Below are 20,116 nucleotides of genomic sequence, written 5' to 3'. Positions count from 1 at the left end.
AAGCAGTGCGGCTTGGTTGGGTTGTGCTTCGGAAGACGCATGGCTTTCGACCTTCGTCTCTCCCGAGCCCGTACGGGAGTTGTATCGATGAGACAAGATAGTAATTACTAGCGATTGGATACCACGAAAATTGGGGAGAAAAGGAGATAAAATAAATAAATAATAATAATAATAATAAATAAAATAAAAAATAGGAGACACATCAAGATTTTGTGTACAAAATGAATCATCAAAACTAATCCAGTTTGGAGTATAGGGCTGAGTACCTACTCTCTACCCTCCAAGAAGTGTGCACTTGTTCACTACCCACTCAGGCATTTAAAAAGGCATTGGATTGGTGCAAGCATAGTTGGAGGGAGTTTCCACCATACTTCCTTACACCAATCCACTCCTTCTAAATACACGAGTAGAGCATCGGAATGTAGCTTAGCTTAGCTCAGACGGTCTGTGTGGATTAGTTTTAGTTTAGCTGAGCTTAATGCATCAGCTTACATCCTCCTTTAAAATCTGATTACCTTGGCGAAGTCTCTGGACGGCTCTCCTCTTGTTTTGCCTCCTTCATTCTCCTCCGCCCAGCCCACACTGCCTTTCTGTAAACACACACAAAAAAACATGGTTACACACACACACACACACACACACACACACACACACACACACACACACACACACACACACACACACACAAAGGGGCTGCTGCCTCCAGTGCATATGTACCGCAGCAGAATGGGTTTGAATCCATGCTAGTGCTATGTCAGCACCCTCTCCTCTTTTCCTCTTTCTATACAATAAACCTACGAAGACTTAATAAAACGCACACACAAACGTTCAAAAGTTTCAGGTCACTTAGAAATGTCCTTGTTTTTGAAAAAAAACAACAAAAAAATGCTGTCCATTAAAATAAACATCAAATTGATCAGAAATACAGTGTAAACATTGTTAATGTTGTAAATGACTATTGTAGCTGGAAACGGCAGATTTTTTTAATGGAATATCTACATAGACGTGCAGAGGCCCATTATCAGCAACCATCACCCCTGTGTTGCAATGGCACGTTGTGTTAGCTAATCCAAGTTTATCATTATAAAAAGGCTAATTGATCATTAGAAAACCCCTTTTGCAGTTATGTTAGCACAGCTGAAAACTGTTGTGCTGATTAAAGAAGCAATAAAACTGGCCTTCTTTAGACTAGTTGAGTATCTGGAGCATCAGCATTTGTGGGTTCGATTACAGGCTCAAAATGGCCAGAAACAAAGCACTTTCTTCTGAAACTCGTCAGTCTATTCTTGTTCTGAGAAATGAAGGCTATTCCATGCGAGAAATTTCCAAGAAACTGAAGATCTCGTACAATGCTGTGTACTACTCCCTTCACAGAACAGCGCAAACTGGCACTAACCAGAGGAGTGGGAGGCCCCAGTGCACAATTGAGCAAGAGGACAAGTACATTAGAATGTCTAATTTGAGAAAGACGCCTCACAATTCCTCAACTGGCAGCTTCTTTAAATAGTACCCGCAAAACACCAGTCTCAATGTCAACAGTGAAGAGGCGACTCCGGGATGCTGGCCTTCTAGGCAGACTTCCTCTGTCCAGTGTCTGTGTTCTTTTGTATCTAACACCTCTGTTTCTTACGCCCATAGTCTTTGCCCTATATTCTCAATCTTCTACCAGCTACAAAACAGGGTTCAGGGAGAGCCAGTGTATGGAAACGTGTGTGTGTGTGTGTGTGTGTGTGTGTGTGTGTGTGTGTGTGTGTGTGTGTGTGTGTGTGTGACTTCACCTATATTGGCATAGCGTGACCCATGACCCATGAGAGATGTTCTCCATTTATACAGCTGTGTATTTTGTTTGTTCCCCTGGCTTCAAGGACACAATGACCTACTCCAGCTGGTGTCTCAGCTAGCTCTGCTCCCAAGCACTGAAACAATTATACAGACAATTCTGATCATAAAGTACTGTTAAGACCTGAATAAGGGTCATATTAAAAGTAAATTTGACCATAGTCCAGCGGCTACGTGAAAAAAAATGACAAAGTGTGACAGAGCCACTAAATTTCACACCCAGCTAGGTCATGTCTAAATAAGTGTTTTTTTGCTGTAGTGACATTGCAGATTTTTTCCCCTCATCTCCAGAGGACCTCTGGAGTTCTGTCAGAGTGACCATCGGGTTCTTGATCACCTCCCTGACCAAGGGCCTTCTCCCCCGATTGCTCAGTTTGGCCGTGCAGCCAGCTCTTGGTGGTTCCAAACTTCTTCCATTGAAGAATGATGGAGGCCACTGTGTTATTGTGGACCTTCAATGCGGCAGACTTTTTTTGGCACACTTCCCCAGATCTGTGCCTCTCCACAATCCTGTCTCTGAGCTCTACAGAGAATTCCTTCGACCTCATGGTTTTGGTTTTTGCTCTGACGTCCACTGTGGGACCTTATATAGACAGGTGTGTGCCTTTCCAAATCATTTTCAATCAATTGAGTTTACCACAGATGGACTACAATCAAGTTTTAGAAACATCTCAAGGATGATCAATGGAAACAGGATGCACCTGAGCTCAATTTCAAGTCTCATAGCAAAGGATCTGAATACTTATGTAAATAAGGTATTCATACATTTGCAAAAAAACCTAGAAACCTGTTTTCACTCTCTCATTATGGGGTACTGTGTGTAGATTGAGGAAAACAATTAATTTAATCCATTTTAAAATAAGGCTGTAACCTAACAAACGGTTGAAAAAGTGAAGGAGTCTGAATACTTTCCAAATGCACTGTCCTTTAAACTTTATGCAGAAATGTGGTGGAAATGTCCCCTAAAATTACTGTTCTGTTATTTATAATTGGCCATTCGTAAATAACATAAAATGTTCATTGAGAAAATACAATCAAAGAGATCATGTAATGTTTTTTAAAAATATGACCAAAAATGTGCCTGAAATGCTGTCTAAATCAGATTTTTTTTTTTTAATATAGTTTGATCCCTCGATTGAGAGGAAAAGATTTTGAGCATGCTGCTAATGATTTCAAAATAGTGTGTAATATCTGTGGATTAGAATGATATAGAACATGTACCAAAACAGTGCTTGAATTAAAAAGTAAATGTTAGCCTTAGTATCGTGTCCCATTCCATCAAGGTAAAGATATATTGGAAATGGCTTCATGTCCATTGGTTCCATTGTCAACATTCTAAGTACAGGGAAGATTTCTTGTCACATTTCTTGAAATTGACAAAATGCAGAATGTCATATTTTATAATCACTGTATTTAGTAGACTTTAGGAAACACTCATTTGACAGTTCATTGTTAACATGTAAAATACAGAAAATTAAGACGAAAGTATGTTCAAGAGTCAGTATTTTGGGCAGGTTATTTTGGGCATCTTTTCATCAAAATATTCAAAAAGGACAAATATCAATGGCATACTCGGGCCATTTTATAGGTGTTCCCAAGACACAAACTAACATTTTTAAGCCATCATTGGGCAGTATATGTACCAGTTATTTATGGAGATATGAATCCTTTCCAATACGGTCCTACGGAGTTGGTTGGTGGTCGTTTTGGAAAATGTAGTATAAAATCACTGTTGTAAAAGCCGCCTGACGAATCAATGTCTCGCAAGATCCACTTAAAATGGATGATTAATTTGTATTCTGCATAACAATACTTTTTCTTCATGCTCCCTGTGTTGTTTTTTTATTCTTCGGGTTCTCTCATGTGGCCAGATACACATTAGTTCTGGAAACCACCAAACCTGGAATAGCTGGGGGGGGGCTATTCTTTAGGAACAGTCCATCTACACAAAATCCATTGAAAGGCCCTGTATGGTTCCCTGTGTGTTACGCTTTTAACTACAGTCCGTCCACAAAGACAGATACAGCCAATCCATTGTAAAGGCCGTATTGTCGAGCAGTAACAGTACCCCTGTGAGTACAGCTGTCGCATAAAGCAGCAATAATGGCCAAACCGGTGGCTATATATTATTCTAATAATGGCAGTCTGGTTGCCCTGGGCAACCGACCAACAGACCGGACCTTTTTATTGACGGGGAAGCAGATGCCCCTGCCCTGATCTGAGTGACTCGTTGGCAATAAAGTGAAAATAAAATCCCCTTCCCTGTTGAGGAGATAGTGAAATCCCACTATGGATCTGTCTATTGACAAAAACCTCCACTTAGTCATCTCCTTTTAGTAAATACTTTCTAGGCTTTCAATTCTGACCACTTCCTGTTCGTTTAAGATAAGAGGACCCTACAACAGAGAGCAAAACGCAGATCAGGGTAAAAGTATTCAGAGAACTTCTATTTTTCCACAATATAAATCACTTAGTTGATCTAAATGTATCCAACAATACACTAACTATAGTGAACAAAAAAATAAAAACTGAGTTAGTTTATATTAGGAAATCAGTCATTCTATGGATCTATGGATTTTCACATGGCTGGGAATACAGATATGCATCTGTTGGTCACAGATAACTTTTTAAATATTTTTTAAGTAGTGGCGTGGATCAGAAAACCAGTCAGTATCTGGTGACCACCATTTGCTTCATGCAGCACGACACATCTCCTTCACATAGAGTTGACCAGGCTGTTGATTGTGGCCTGTGGAATGTTGTCTGACTCCTCTTCAATGGCTGTGTAAAGTTGCTGGATATTGGTGGGAACTGGAACACGCTGTCAAACATGTCGATCCAGAGCATCCAAAATATGCTCAATGGGTGACATGTCTGGTGAGTATGCCAGCCATGGAAAAACTGGGACATATTTGGCTTCCAGGAGTTGCGTACAGATCCTTACGACATGGGACCATGCATTATGTTGAAACATGAGGTGACGGCAGCGGGTGAATGGCATGATAACGGGCCTCAAGATCTCATCACGGTATCTCTGTGCATTCAAATTGCCATCGATTAGATGCAATTGTGTTCGTTGTCCGTAGCTTTTCTAGTAATGAGCTTCATTACCAGAGGTGCAGCTGGTCCTGCAGTGAAACCTTATCCCTAAAACACACAGTTACAGCGGGGGGGAGGGCAAATCTGTCATCCAAATGATCTTTAATCAACTTATCGGGCCTCCACTCTCCCCTCCACAAGTCCAAATAATTGGTCTGGCCTCTTGCTGTGCCCGGGGTCATCTGAGCGGATAAGGGTCTTTATCCAACAGAGTTAGCTCAGTGATGTCATGGTTAGCTGGTGTGCCTGGTCACAAGGATTAAACATGGCTGGTGCAGCAGCAGCACTGTGGAAGTTGTTGCTCGTCGGGTGGTGTGTGCATTCTGCACGTTTCAAGACTGATCGCTTATTCATCTCCAAAGCTATTTGTTTTTTAAAAAAGGAAACATTCAAAGACACCAGATCGCTACAACATCATTGCTATAAAAAGCCAAGTCTTTTCCCAATCAAGCTACTAAAATGGATGACATTAAAAAAAATATACACTGCTCAAAAAAATAAAGGGAACACTTAAACAACACAATATAACTCCAAGTCAATCACACTTCTGTGAAATCAAACTGTCCACTTAGGAAGCAACACTGATTGACAATACATTTCACATGCTGTTGTGCAAATGGAATAGACAACAGGTGGAAATTATAGGCAATTAATAAGACACCCCCCAAAACAGGAGTGATTCTGCAGGTGGTGACCACAGACCACTTCTCAGTTCCTATGCTTCCTGGCTGATGTTTTGGTCACTTTTGAATGCTGGCGGTGCTTTCACTCTAGTGGTAGCATGAGACGGAGTCTACAACCCACACAAGTGGCTCAGGTAGTGCAGTTCATCCAGGATGGCACATCAATGCGAACTGTGGCAAAAAGGTTTGCTGTGTCTGTCAGCGTAGTGTCCAGAGCATGCAGGCGCCTCCCCTGTTGTCCTCAGAACAGCCTCAATTCATCAGGTCATGGACTCTACAAGGTGTTGAAAGCGTTCCACAGGGATGCTGGCCCATGTTGACTCCAATGCTTCCCCACAGTTGTGTCAAGTTGGCTGGGTGTCCTTTGGATGGTGGACCGTTCTTGATACAAAAGGGGAAACTGTTGAGTGTGGAAAAACACAGCAGCGTTGCAGTTCTTTACAAACTGGCACCTACTACCACACCCCGTTCAAAGGCACCTACTACCATACCCCGTTCAAAGGCACCTACTACCATACCCCGTTCAAAGGCACCTACTACCATACCCCGTTCAAAGGCACCTACTACCATACCCCGTTCAAAGGCACCTACTACCATACCCCGTTCAAAGGCACCTACTACCATACCCCGTTCAAAGGCACCTACTACCACACCCCGTTCAAAGGTACCTACTACCACACCCCGTTCAAAGGCACCTACTACCATACCCCGTTCAAAGGCACCTACTACCATACCCCGTTCAAAGGCACCTACTACCATACCCCGTTCAAAGGCACCTACTACCATACCCCGTTCAAAGGCACCTACTACCATACCCCGTTCAAAGGCACCTACTACCATACCCCGTTCAAAGGCACCTACTACCATACCCCGTTCAAAGGCACCTACTACCATACCCCGTTCAAAGGCACCTACTACCATACCCCGTTCAAAGGCACCTACTACCAAACCCTGTTCAAAGGCACCTACTACCATACCCCGTTCAAAGGCACCTACTACCACACCCCGTTCAAAGGCACCTACTACCATACCCCGTTCAAAGGCACCTACTACCATACCCCGTTCAAAGGCACCTACTACCATACCCCGTTCAAAGGCACCTACTACCACACCCCGTTCAAAGGCACCTACTACCACACCCCGTTCAAAGGCACCTACTACCACACCCCGTTCAAAGGCACCTACTACCATACCCCGTTCAAAGGCACCTACTACCATACCCCGTTCAAAGGCACCTACTACCATACCCCGTTCAAAGGCACCTACTACCATACCCCGTTCAAAGGCACCTACTACCACACCCCGTTCAAAGGCACCTACTACCACACCCCGTTCAAAGGCACCTACTACCATACCCCGTTCAAAGGCACCTACTACCATACCCCGTTCAAAGGCACCTACTACCATACCCCGTTCAAAGGCACCTACTACCATACCCCGTTCAAAGGCACCTACTACCATACCCCGTTCAAAGGCACCTACTACCATACCCCGTTCAAAGGCACCTACTACCATACCCCGTTCAAAGGCACCTAGTACCATACCCCGTTCAAAGGCATTTCAATATTTTGTCTTGCCCATTCACCCTCTGAATGGCACACAATCCATGTCTCAAGACTTAAAAATCCTTCTTTCACCCATCTGCTCCCCTTCATCTACACTGATTGAAGTGGATTTAACAGGTGACGGCAATAAGGGATCATAGTTTTCACTTGGATTCACCTGGTCAGTTTGTCACGGAAAGAGCTTGTTACGTTATGTATACACACACACACACACACGTTCAAAAGCTTGGGGTAACTTAGATTTGTCCATGTTGTTGAAGGAAAAGCATTCGCAAAACACCAGCCTCAACGTCAACAGTGAAGAGGCGACTCCGGGATGCTGGCCTTCTAGGCAGAGTAGCAAAGAAAAAGCCATATCTCAGACTGGCCAATAAAAATAAAAGATTAAGAAGGGCAAAAGAACACAAGACACTGGACAGAGGAACTCTGCCTAGAAGTCCAACATCCCAGAGTCGCCTCTTCACTGTTGACGTTGAGGCTGGTGTTTTGCGGCTACTATTTAATGAAGCTGCCAGTTGAGGACTTGTGAGGCGTCTGTTTCTCAAACTAGACATTCTAATGTACTTGTACTTGTCCTCTTGCTCAGCTCAGGGCCTCCCACTCCTCTTTCTATTCTGGTTAGAGTCAGTTTGCGCTGTTCTGTGAAAAGAGTAGTAGACGACGTTGTACGAGATCTTCAGTTTCTTGCCAATATCTCGCATGGAAAAGCCTTCATTTCTCAGAACAAGAATAGATTGATGAGTTTCAGAAGAAAGTGCTTTGTTTCTGTCCATTTTGAGCCTGTAATCGAACCCATAAATGCTGATGCTCCAGATACTCAACTTGTCTAAAGAAGGCCAGTTTTATTGGTTCTTTAAAATCGGCACTACAGTTATCAGCTGTGCTAACATAATTGCAAAAAGGTTCTCATGATCAATTACCTTTTAAAATGCTAAACTTGGATTAGCTAACACAACGTGCCATTGGAACACAGGTGTGATGGTTGCTGATAGTGGGCCTCTGTACACCTATGTAGATATTCCATTCAAAATCAGCCGTTTCCAGCTACAATAGTCATTCACAACATTAATGTCATCACTATTTCCGATCAATATTATGTTATTTTAATGGACAAAAAAATATTGCTTTTCATATATAAACTCACTGTCAACTGCATTTATTTTCAGCAAACTTCACTCTGCCACCAAGGCACCTGCAACTTCCCGGACACTTCTGTGTGCGTGGGGGGGGGGGGGGGGGGCCTAGCCTTCAATCTACTTATACAACAGGTCCCAGATGTGCTCAATGGGATTGAGATCCGGGCTCTTCGCTGGCCATGGCAGAACACTGACATTCCTGTCTTGCAGGTAATCACGCACAGAACGAGCAGTATGGCTGGTGGCATTGTCATGCTGGAGGGTCATGTCAGGATGAGCCTGCAGGAAGGGTACCACAGGAGGGAGGAGGATGTCTTCCCTGTAACACACAGCGTTGTGATTGCCTGCAATGACAACAAGCTCAGTCCGATGCTGTGACATTCCGCCCCAGACCACAACGGACCCTCCACATCGATCAGCTGTTCATCCTGTCTCCTGTAGCGCTTTCTTAGGCGTCTCACAGTACAGACATTGCAATTTATTTCCCTGGCCACATCTGCATTCCTCATGCAGCATGCCTAAGGCATGTTCACGCAGATGAGCAAGGACCCTGGGCATCTTTCTTTTTGGTGTTTTTCAGAGTCAGTAGAAAGGCCTCTTTAGTGTCCTAAGTTTTCATAACTGTGACCTTAATTGCCTACCGTCTGTAAGCGTCTTAACGACCGTTCCACAGGTGCATGTTCATCAATTGTTTATGGTTCATTGAACAATCATGGGAAACAGTGTTTAAACCCTTTACAATGAAGATCTGTGAAATTATTTGAATATTTACGAATTATCTTCAAAAACAGGGTCCTGAAAAAGGGAAGTTTCTTTTTTTGCTGAGTTCATCTATCTATCTATCTATCTATCTATCTATATACAGTGGGGAGAACAAGTATTTGACACTGCCGATTTTGCAGGTTTTCCTACTTACAAAGTATGTAGAGGTCTGTAATTTTTTATCATAGGTACACTTCAACTGTGAGAGACGGAATCTAAAACAAAAATCCAGAAAATCACATTGTATGATTTTTAAGTAATTAATTTTCATTTTATTGCATGACATAAGTATTTGATACATCAGAAAAGCAGAACTTAATATTTGGTACAGAAACCTTTGTTTGCAATTACAGATGTATGCATTTCACACACACACACACACACACACACACACACACACACACACACACACACACACACACACACACACACACACACACACACACACACACACGCGTGGCAGGACTAATGTAAAAGGCATATAACCCATAGGGTGGGACAGGACTAGGGGTGTAAAGGGTACATGAATTCGTACCGATGGTTCGGTCCGCACTGTGAACCCTAATTAATACCTACCAAAAATGTACAAAATAAAAACAAGGCCCCTAGGCTATGCTGCGTTCTAAGCCTTGAGTAAATCGAAGGTGAAAACATGCCAGGCTATTCCCTTAACTAGAGACTATGCACAAGGTGTAAAATTCTATTCTTAAATGACGCAATCCAAAAACTGTCCTTTTGTGAGGCGCAGCGGGCAACTAGTTCTATATGATGTCGAGTAGCGGTGTGGATAAACCAGAAATTGGAGGATCTTCAATTGTCCTTTAAAAATCACCCGTTTGGGAACATTTTAGCATCCCAGAAGATTCCCAAAGATGTACAGAGAGTTGTGGATCAAACGTTAAACAGTGTGTTGCCACGCTCAACAACAATAGCCTTTGCAGCTGCCAACACCTCACACATGCTGACCCATGTCACGCAGACATCACCCCAGTACACCGGAGCAAGACTGGCACGAAAAGAAACAGCATCTTCTCCCCTCTGAATTCAAGCAGCCCTTGGCAGCTGATTCTGACCGAGACAGAATAAATTACAAGAGTAGGCTATGTTTAAATATGATATGAGGGTCGTCCGAGTTTGGCCGGGGTAGTCTGTCATTGTAAATAAGAATTTGTTCTTAACTGACTTGCCAAGTTAAATAAAAAATGCTTCTAAACAAATAACTGAGTTCATAAACCACATGAATAGATTGCTTTTTATAAATACTGTTTTGTTGTTGCATTTAACTGCCGAAAATGCTGTACTAGAGGCCATTTCCTTAGTAGATGAGGTCACCATGAGTAAATCGCCAGTTTGAGAGCTTTAAGTGTTTTTTCCCCCAGTCGTATGTGGTAGATTCCCACTTGGTTACGAACGCACCATGACACTGCCTCCAGTGCCAGATGCACACTTGTGACCCTCATAAAGGAGGCGTGTTTGTAGCACGGTGGGGTAATGTGATTGGGCTGTCACTTTTTTTTAATTTAACCTTTCAGGCAAGTCAGTGAATAACAAATTCTTAATTAGAATGACGGTCTATCCTGGCCAAACCCTCCCCTAACCAAGAACGACGGACGACAATGGGCCAATTGTGTGCCGTCCTATGGGATGACAGCATAACAGCTGTACTTTTAGTTTATGGTTGACACATCTTGTTGGACATTAGCCAAAATGGCATTTCTCAACTAGTTCAAACCACATGAATTCATCCAACTTTTATTTACGACTTAAATTCCCACCTCCCACACGGTTACAAACGCAGCATCAGAATGGAAACTTGAGAGGCCTAACATGTTGATCCGGTCACAACAACAATGCAAGGAACACTGTGAACGCTGAACATTGTGAATGGCATTTAACTTTCCCCAAAACTGCAACATGTACAAAACCATGGGTTTGGTGAACCGTTACACTCCTAGGCAGAACTAATGTAAAGACAGACCCTTTAACCTTCTCCACTTGGTTTATAAACCATCTTGTATCCACAAGACAGTTGGTCCTCATCAATCAACGTAAATGAGGCCAGAATAAAACCAAATCAGGGCTGTGTTTAGGGCTCCATTGATCATGTGCAGCTGTGCCAAACTGCAGCACAAAGCGTTGCCGAGCGACAGCTGAATTATGCAAGGACCAGGGGTGGTCAATGACGCAAGTACTGAATTCATTTAACCAGGCTAGCCTCGTTAAGACAACTTTTTGTTGTTGTTATTGACAGAAATGCAGTACTAAAAAGAAGATCTCCTCTTGGCCCCACTCACAAGGTCAGGCCCCTTTAAACAACTATGTAACGTGCTGATTGTCGAAGATATGGGACCGATTTTGCCATTAATAATATATAGTATTTAGCAGACTTCTTTAAATCCAAAGTGACATAGTGCTGTGTGCATTCAGTTCACACATGGGTGGTCCCGGGAATCTAACCCACTATCATGGCATTGCAAGCACCATGCTCTACCAACTGAGAAACAGATGACCATTTTGTATTTATTAAATTATCCCCATTAGCTGCTGCCAAGACAGCAACTACTCTTCCTGGGGTCCCACAAAATTATGGCAGTAAAAACATTACAATAAATTCATTACAGAATCCACAACACACTTAAGTGTGTGCCCTCGGGCCCATACTCCACTACCACATATCTACAACGCAAAATCCATGTGAACGTGTGTGTAGTGCGTATGTTATCATGTGTGTGTACTGTATGCATGTGTCTGTGCCTATGCTTGTGTTACTATTTGTTTATTCATTTAACCTTTAAATTAGGCAAGTCAGTTAAGAACAAATTCTTATTTACATCTATTGAGCAAAAAGCTTTTAAAAATTAAAACCCATCCTCCACTCTCTCATTTGTAAATGGATTTTATGGCATCTGCTAGCCTTTGTACGGACAGACAGTCTGGCTCTCCACCTCCATCTTTAATGACATCTGACCCTGAGACTAAGGAGGAAAACTAGTCTATGGGCTGCAGTAAAAGATGAAAGGGAATTAAAGCATTTGAGGCAGACCTTAATCCAGGACACTATCCTAGTACTACACCCATCCAACTCAAAAAACACCTTTAAATGTACTTCTCACTGAGGGACAAGTTTCAATTAAACCAGAGATAAGGGGGGAGTGTCTTTCTTTAATGTTTCTTAACTGGATTGAACACAGAAGGAAAATCAGAAAGATGTAATATTCTCAAACAAATCCTCTCACCTCCACCACCATCTTTAATGACAACTGACACTAGGACCAAAGGGGAAGACAATTCTATAGGGTGCAGTAAAGATGAAAAAGAAATGGAATGGTTCAAATTACAGGGGGTCTGGGTAGTGGATACATGACCTTGGGGGGCGGCTAAAATAATGTAAGAATGGATTACTCCCTTCAAAAAGAACAAGTAAAAGATTGACGTCAGGCACCTCTAAAGAAATCCGCACCGCACTCATTATCTTACACCACACCCAGGTAAAAGTCGCCCCCACACCCAGGTAAAAGTCGCCCCCAAACCCAGGTAAAAGTCGCCCCCACACCCAGCTAACTCAAAGTTTAATAAAGTGTTTCTCAGTCTATGTCCATCCTTTTGTTAGTTCTTGGAGGTTTGTTACTGAAATACCTTTAATGAAGGGAAACAATGTGTTTTACCTCATTTCTATCAGCGTGTTAAGTGTGGAACCAAATGGAGAAACAAAACAACTCTAGATCACCTTTACTCCACACACAGAGACGCGTAAAAAGCTCTCCCTCGCCCTCCATTTGGCAAATCTGACCATAAAAATATCCTCCTGATTACATGCAAAAACTAAAAGCAGGAAGTACCAGTGACTCAGTCTATAAAAAAGCAGAGGCTAAGCTACAGGACTGTTTTGCTAGTACAGACTGGAATATGTTCCAGGATTCTTCTGATGGCATTGAGGAGTACACCACATCAGTCACTGGATTCATCAATAAGTGCATTGATGAAGTCCTCCCGAAAAGTGACTGTACGTACATACCCTAACCAGAAGACATGGATTACAGGCAACATCCGCACTGAGCTAAAGGGTAGAGCTGCTGCTTTCAAGGAGCAGGACTCTAACCCGGAAGCTTATAAGAATGGATGACAAAGGAACACCTATGTGAGAATCATGTTCATTGACTACAGCTCAGCGTTCAACACCATAGTGCCCTCAAAGCTCATCAATAAGCTAAGGACCCTGGGACTAAACACCCCTCTACAACTGGATCCTGGACTTCCTAACAGGCAACCCCAGGTGGTAAGGGTAGGCAACAGCACGTCTGCTACACTGATCCTCAACACGGGGGCCCCTCAGAGGTGCGTGCTCAGTCGCCTCCTGTACTCCCTGTTCACTCATGACTGCATGGCCAGGCACGACTCTAACACCATCATTAAGTTTGCCGATGACAACAGTGGTAGGCCTGATCACTAACAACGACGAGACGGACTATAGGGAGGAGGTCAGAGAGCTGGCCGTGTGGTGCCAGGATAACAACCTCTCCCTCAACGTGATCAAGAAAAAGGAGATGATTGTGGACTACAGGAAAAGGAGGACGGAGCACGCCCCCATTCTCATCGACGGGTGGAGCAGGTTGAGAGCTTCAAGTTCCTTGGTGTCCACATCACCAACAAACTAACATGGTCCAAACACACCAAGAGAGTTGTGAAGAGGGCACGACAAAACCTATTCCCCCTCAGGAGACTGAAAATATTTGGCATGGGTCCTCAGATCCTCAAAAAAGTTTTACAGCTGCACCATCGAGAGCATCCTGACTGGTGGCATCACTGCCTGGTATGGCAACTGCTAATCATTTTATCATCTTCATCTGTATTTACTGATACTTACAGTTGCGGTTGCTAGCTAGCTTGCTTTGGCTCACATTAGCTATTAGCTGTGTACAAGCCCAGGGGATTGTTTGAAAGAGAAACTCACATCTACTACTATGAGAGTGTACAGTCGTGGCCAAAAGTTATGAGAATGACACAAATAATAATTTTCACAAAGTCTGCTGCCTCAGTGTGTATGATGGAAATTTGCATATACTCCAGAATGTTATGAAAAGTGATCAGATGAATTGCAATTAATTGCAAAGTCCCTCTTTGCCATGCAAATTAACTGAATCCCCCAAAAACATTTCCACTGCATTTCAGCCCTGCCACAAAAGGACCAGCTGACATGTCACTGATTCCCTCGTCGTGTTGACGAGGGCAAGGCTGGAGATCACTCTGTCATGTTGATTGAGTTCGAATAACAGACTGGAAGCTTCAAAAGGAGGGTGGTGCTTGGAATCATTGTTCTTCCTCTGTCAATCATACTTACCTGCAAGGAAACACGTGCCGCTATCATTGCTTGCACAAAAAGGGCTTCACAGGCAAGGATATTGCTGCCATTAAGATTCTACCTAAATCAACCATTTATCAGATCATCAAGAACTTCAAGGAGAGCGGTTCAATTGTTGTATAGAAGGCTTCAGGGCACCCAAGAAAGTCCAGCAAGTGCCAGGACCGTCTCCTAAAGTTGATTCAGCAGCTGGATTGGGGCACCACCAGTACAGAGCTTGCTCAGGAATGGCAGCAGGCAGGAGTGAGTGCATCTGCACGCACAGTGAGGCGAAGACTTTTGGAGGATGGCCTGGTGTGAAGGGCAGCAAAGAAGCCACTTCTCTTCAGGAAAAACATCAGGCACAGACTATATTCTGCAAAAGGTACAGGGATTGGACTGCTGAGCACTGGGGTAAAGTTATTTTCTCTGATGAATCCCCTTTCCGATTGTTTGGGGCATCCGGGAAAAAGCTTGTCCGGAGAAGACAAGGTGATCGCTACCATCAGTCCTGTGTCATGCCAACAGTAAAGCATGCTGAGACCATTCATGTGTGGAGTTGCTTCTCAGCCAAGGGAGTGTGCTCACTCACAATTTTGCCTAAGAACACAGCCATGAATAAAGAATGGTACCAACACATCCTCCGAGAGCAACTTCTCCCAACCATCCAGGAACAGTTTGGTGACAAACAATGCCTTTTCTAGCACGATGGAGCACCTTGCCATAAGGCAAAAGTGATAACTAAGTGGCTCGGGGAACAAAACATCAATATTTTGGGTCCATGGCCAGGAAACTCCTCAGACCTTAATCCCATTGAGAACTTGTGGTCAATCCTCATGAGGCGGGTGGACAAACAAAACCCCACAAATTCTGACAAACTCCAACCATTGATTATGCCATAATGGGCTGCCATCAGTCAGGATGTGGCCCAGAAGTTAATTGACAGCATGCCAGGGCGGATTGCAGAGGTCTTGAAAAAGAAGGGTCAACACTGCAAATATTGACTCTTTGCATCAACTTCATGTAATTGTCAATAAAAGCCTTTGACACGTATGAAATGCTTGTAATTATACTTCAATATTCCATAGTAACATCTGACAAAAATATCTAAAGACACTGAGGCAGCAAACTTTGTGAAAATTAATATTTGTGTAGATTTTCAAAACTTTTGGACACGACTGTACTCCCTTATTTCTGCTTATCATCACGTGTTATAAAATGACAACAATGCCTTGCTAGCTGACTTACTTCTCCATTGTCGAAGCACTGTTACCTGAAGCATTCTGCCCTGTTCTGAAAGAACTCCCTGGGTTTACCATCATGCTGTGGATGTTTGTTCAGGACATGTCGTTATATTAACTTGTTCGCTTGACTCATTACTAAGCACTTCCCCGCACATAACACATTGTGGGCGCCCCTCGTTATTTCTCAAAGTTTGTATGAAACCAAGAGAGAGAAACTCATTGCTGTATTTACGTTTCATGATGATTGAGCTCAGTCAGAACTTGTGGCTAGATAGAGTCAATTTGATGACAGCGGTGAGTGATGGCAAGTGGGAATGACAAGTCAGTAGCTGACAGCGCATCTGCTGCTGAACGACAGCGGTGCAGCGTGTGTCGCGGAGGGATCTTCAAGAAAACGGCAGGAAAAAAAGATCCGGTAAACCGCGAAACACACGGGCATCTCCCACTCCCACAGCTTTCAAACTGTTGCTAAGCAGAGACTGTTGCTAAGCAGAGAGCGCACTGAACAGTGAGCACAGTTGCACTTGGCCAAATCAATTCCAGTAATCAATGAAATAGTTATACATTTACTCTGAAACGTTGCGGCCCACCATTAACAGGTCCGCGACCCACACTTTAAGAAAGGCTGCTCTAATTAAATGGATACCCAGACTACTTGCACTACTCAGTTACCTCGACTAACCGGTGCCTCCGCACATTGACTTTGTTATCAACCTACCGGGGTGTTTAAAAACACTACAGGTACAAGGTCATCCACATGTATCGATCATATTTTTACTAATACTGTTGAACTTTGTTCTAAAGCTGTATCTGTACCCATTGGATGCAGTGATCACAATATAGTGGTTATATCCAGGAAAGCCAAAGTTCCAACAGCTGGGCCTAAAATAGTGTATAAGAGATCATACAAAAGATTTTGCTGTGACTCTTACGTGGATGATGTTAAAAATATTTGTTGGTCTGATGTGATTAATGAGGAGCATCCAGACACTGCACTTATTGTATTTATGAAATTGCTTCTTCCAATGATTGATACACATGCACCTGTTAACAGTTCTAACAGTCAGTTTCTTAAGGCTCTATGGATTGATGAGGAATTGAAAAACTGTATGGTTCAAAGAGATGGGGCAAAAGGAGTGGCTAACAAGTCTGGCTGCACATCTGAATGGCTGACTTACTGCAAATTGAGGAATTTTGTGTGAAAAAAAGAATAAACTTTATTATGAAGCTAAGATCAATGATATAAAGAAAGATGGAAAAAAACTTGAGTACTTTAAATGAAAATATGGGCAGAAAGACAAATTCAACACCATCTTTCATCGAATCAGATGGCTTATTCATCACAAAAGCATTTGATGTTGCAATTATTTTTATGATTATTTCATTGGCAAAGTGGGCAAACTTAGGCAGGAAATACCCACGACAAACAGTGAGAAATTATATTCATGTATAAAAAAACAATGAAAGAATAGCCATGCAAGCTTGAATTTTGTCACGTTAGTGTGGGAGATGTTGAAAAATAATTGTTCACGATCAATAATGACAAACCTCCTGGCATTGACAACTTAGATGGAAAGCTACTGAGGATGGTAGCTGCCTCTATAGCCACTCCTATCAGTCATATTTTTAATCTGAGACCAGAGGAAAGTCTTTGTCCTCTGGCCTGGAGGGAAGCCAAAGTAATTCCGCTACCCAAGAGTGGTAAAGTGGCCTTTACTGGTTCTAACAGCAGACCTATACGCTTGCTGCCAGCTCTTAGCAACCTGTTGGAAAAAAATTGTGTTTGACCAAATACAATGCTATTTCTCTGTAAACAAATTAACAACAGACTTTCAGCATGCTTACAGAGAAGGGCACTCAGCATGTACTGCACTGACACAAATGCCTGATGATTGGTTGAAAGACATTGATAATAAGATGATTGTGGGAGCTGTACTGTTAGATTTCAGTGAGCCTTTGATATTATGGACCATAACCGGTTGTTAAAAAAAACTTGTGTTATGGCTTGTCAACCTCTGCCATATCGTGGATTCAGAGCTATGTATTCAATAGAACTCAATAGAACCCTTCAATAAAGGGTTTTCTTTAATGGAAGCTTCTCTAAGGTCAAAAAAAGTAAAGTGTGTGTAAAGTGTGGTGTACCGCAGGGCAGCTCTCTAGGCCCTCTACTCTATTCTATTTTTACCAATGACCTGCCACTGGCATTAAACAAAGCATGTGTCCATGTATGCTGATGATTCAACCATATACGCATCGCAACCACAGCTAGTGAAGTTACTGAAACCCTTAACAAAGAGTTGAAGTCTGTTTTGGAATGGGTGTCCAGTAATAAACTGGTCCTGAACATCTCTGAAACTAAGAGTATTGTATTTGGTAGAAATCATTCCTTAAGTACTAGACCTCAGCTGATTCTGGTAATAAATGGTGTGGCTGTTGAACAAGTTGAGGAGACTAAATTACTTGGCGTTTACTTAGATTGTAAACTGTCATGGTCAAAACATATAGATTCAATGGTTGCAAAGATGGGGAGAGGTCTGGCCATAATAAAGAGATGCTCCGTTTTTTTTGACACCACACTCCATAAAGCAAGTCCTGCAGGCTCTAGTTTTGACTAATCTTGATTATTGTCCAGTCGTGTGGTCCAGTGCTGCAAAGAAAGACCTAGTTAACTTCTTGCAACTATAGGGGGTGCTGTTTCAAATTAGCATAATTGTCTCTACAGAGTAAACTGCCTAGTACTCAATTCTTGCTCGTACAATATGCATATTATTGTTATTATTGGATAGAAAACACTCTCTAGTTTCTATAGCCGTTTGAATTATGTCTCTGAGTGAAACAGAACTCATTCTACAGCACTTTTCCTCCCAGTGTGTGAGATTTAGACATCTTGGCCTCTGGTTCCAGATCAGTTTTAAAAGTCTCTGTTAATCCTATGAGATACAAACACTGCCCACGCCTTCCTCTAGATGTCAGTAAGTGGTGACAATTTGAATGGAGTCGATTGCGCAATCATTGGCTCTATAAATCACCAAATACCGGAAGTAGAGTTCCTTTGGACACTGCGCTCAACGCAAGAAGGATATCTGACTGGCCTTTTTCCAAGCCTTGGTTTAGCCAGTAATATAGCGTCGGTCATCTTTTTACTTGTTATAGGTGTTAGAAACATCATAATGTAGTTAATTTAAACCGTTTTATAGCAATTTATATCCGTTTAGTGCGATTTTGAGGCATTGCTTTGTAATAGACTTTGAAGCTCCGGGCACGTTTCGGGGTCCCGGTCGTACGTTAGTGGGCATTTCGACGGACAAGTGGACATCTTTCGACCAAAAGAAGATTAGACCCAAGAAACGATTCATTGTCCAAGATTCTGATGGGAGAACAGCTCATAGTAAGAACAATTTATGATGATAAATCGTGTTTCTGTCGATAAATGTTAAACGTTTATGCCGCCATCTTGTTTGCTATAGCTTCACTTGGCGCAACCTGTATTGAAAAGCAAGGATAATTAAAAAAATGTAATTCCGCGATTGTATTAAGAATTAAATTGTCTATCAATCGCTGTCCACCCTGTATTTTTTAGTCAAGTTTATGAGTATTTATGTATAAGATTAGATCACTGTCTAATATGGTGCAGGACATTTTCTGACCAGCTGAGCTACTTTTGTCATTGTCTAACCATGATTTTGGTGGCTAAATATGCACATTTTCGAACAAACTCTATGTATGTTGTAATGTGATGTTACAGGAGTGTCATCTGAAGAATTCTGAGAAGGTTAGTGAAAAAATTTATATATTTTGGCGATGATTACGTTATCGCTCTCTTTGGCTTGAATCAATGCTCTGGTAACGTTTGTAGGCTACGTGTGCCTTTTTAAAAATCAATCAATCAAATGTATTTATAAAGCCTTTCTTACGTCAGCTGATGTCACAAAGAGCTGTACAGAAACCCAGCCTAAAACTCCAAACAGCAAGCAATGCAGGTGTAGAAGCACGGTGGCTAGGAAAAACTCCCTAGAAAGGCCAGAACCTAAGAAGAAACCTAGAGAGGAACCAGGCTATGAGGTGTGGCCAGTCCTCTTCTGGCTGTGCCGGGTGGAGATTATAACAGAACATGGCCAAGATGTATGTATGTAGATCTGTCCTTGAGCTGTTCTTGTCTAATTATGTTCTGTATAATGTTTCATGTTTTGTGTGGACCCCAGGAAGAGTAGCTGCTGGCTAATGGGGATCCTAATTAAAATATCAAATACCGGTACCCCCTGCATATAGCCTCGCTATTGTTATTTTACTGCTGCTCTTTAATTATTTATTACTTTACATTTCTTATTTTTTTAGGTATTTTTCTTAACTGCATTGTTGATTCAGGGCTTGTAGGTAAGCATTTCACTGTAAGATCTACACCTGTTGTGTTCGGCGCATGTGACAAATACAATTTGATTTGATTGCCACC

General features: G+C 42.4%; 1 protein-coding gene across 1 annotated transcript in view; it reads right to left on the bottom strand.

Moving 5' to 3' along the window:
• The window catches only part of LOC129854929 (AT-rich interactive domain-containing protein 3B-like), a 37,775-nt gene that overhangs the window by 13,304 nt on the left and 4,355 nt on the right, over window positions 1-20,116 (bottom strand). Inside the window, exon 3 of the mRNA XM_055922115.1 lies at window positions 516-590. Coding sequence (XP_055778090.1) covers window positions 516-590 — 75 coding nt within the window. The remainder of the gene's footprint in view (window positions 1-515; window positions 591-20,116) is intronic.

This window comes from Salvelinus fontinalis, chromosome 5, assembly GCF_029448725.1.
Source record: "Salvelinus fontinalis isolate EN_2023a chromosome 5, ASM2944872v1, whole genome shotgun sequence".
NCBI lineage: Eukaryota > Metazoa > Chordata > Actinopteri > Salmoniformes > Salmonidae > Salvelinus > Salvelinus fontinalis.
Note: the sequence above shows the minus strand (reverse complement) of the source record. Positions and strands in the feature narration are given on the sequence as shown.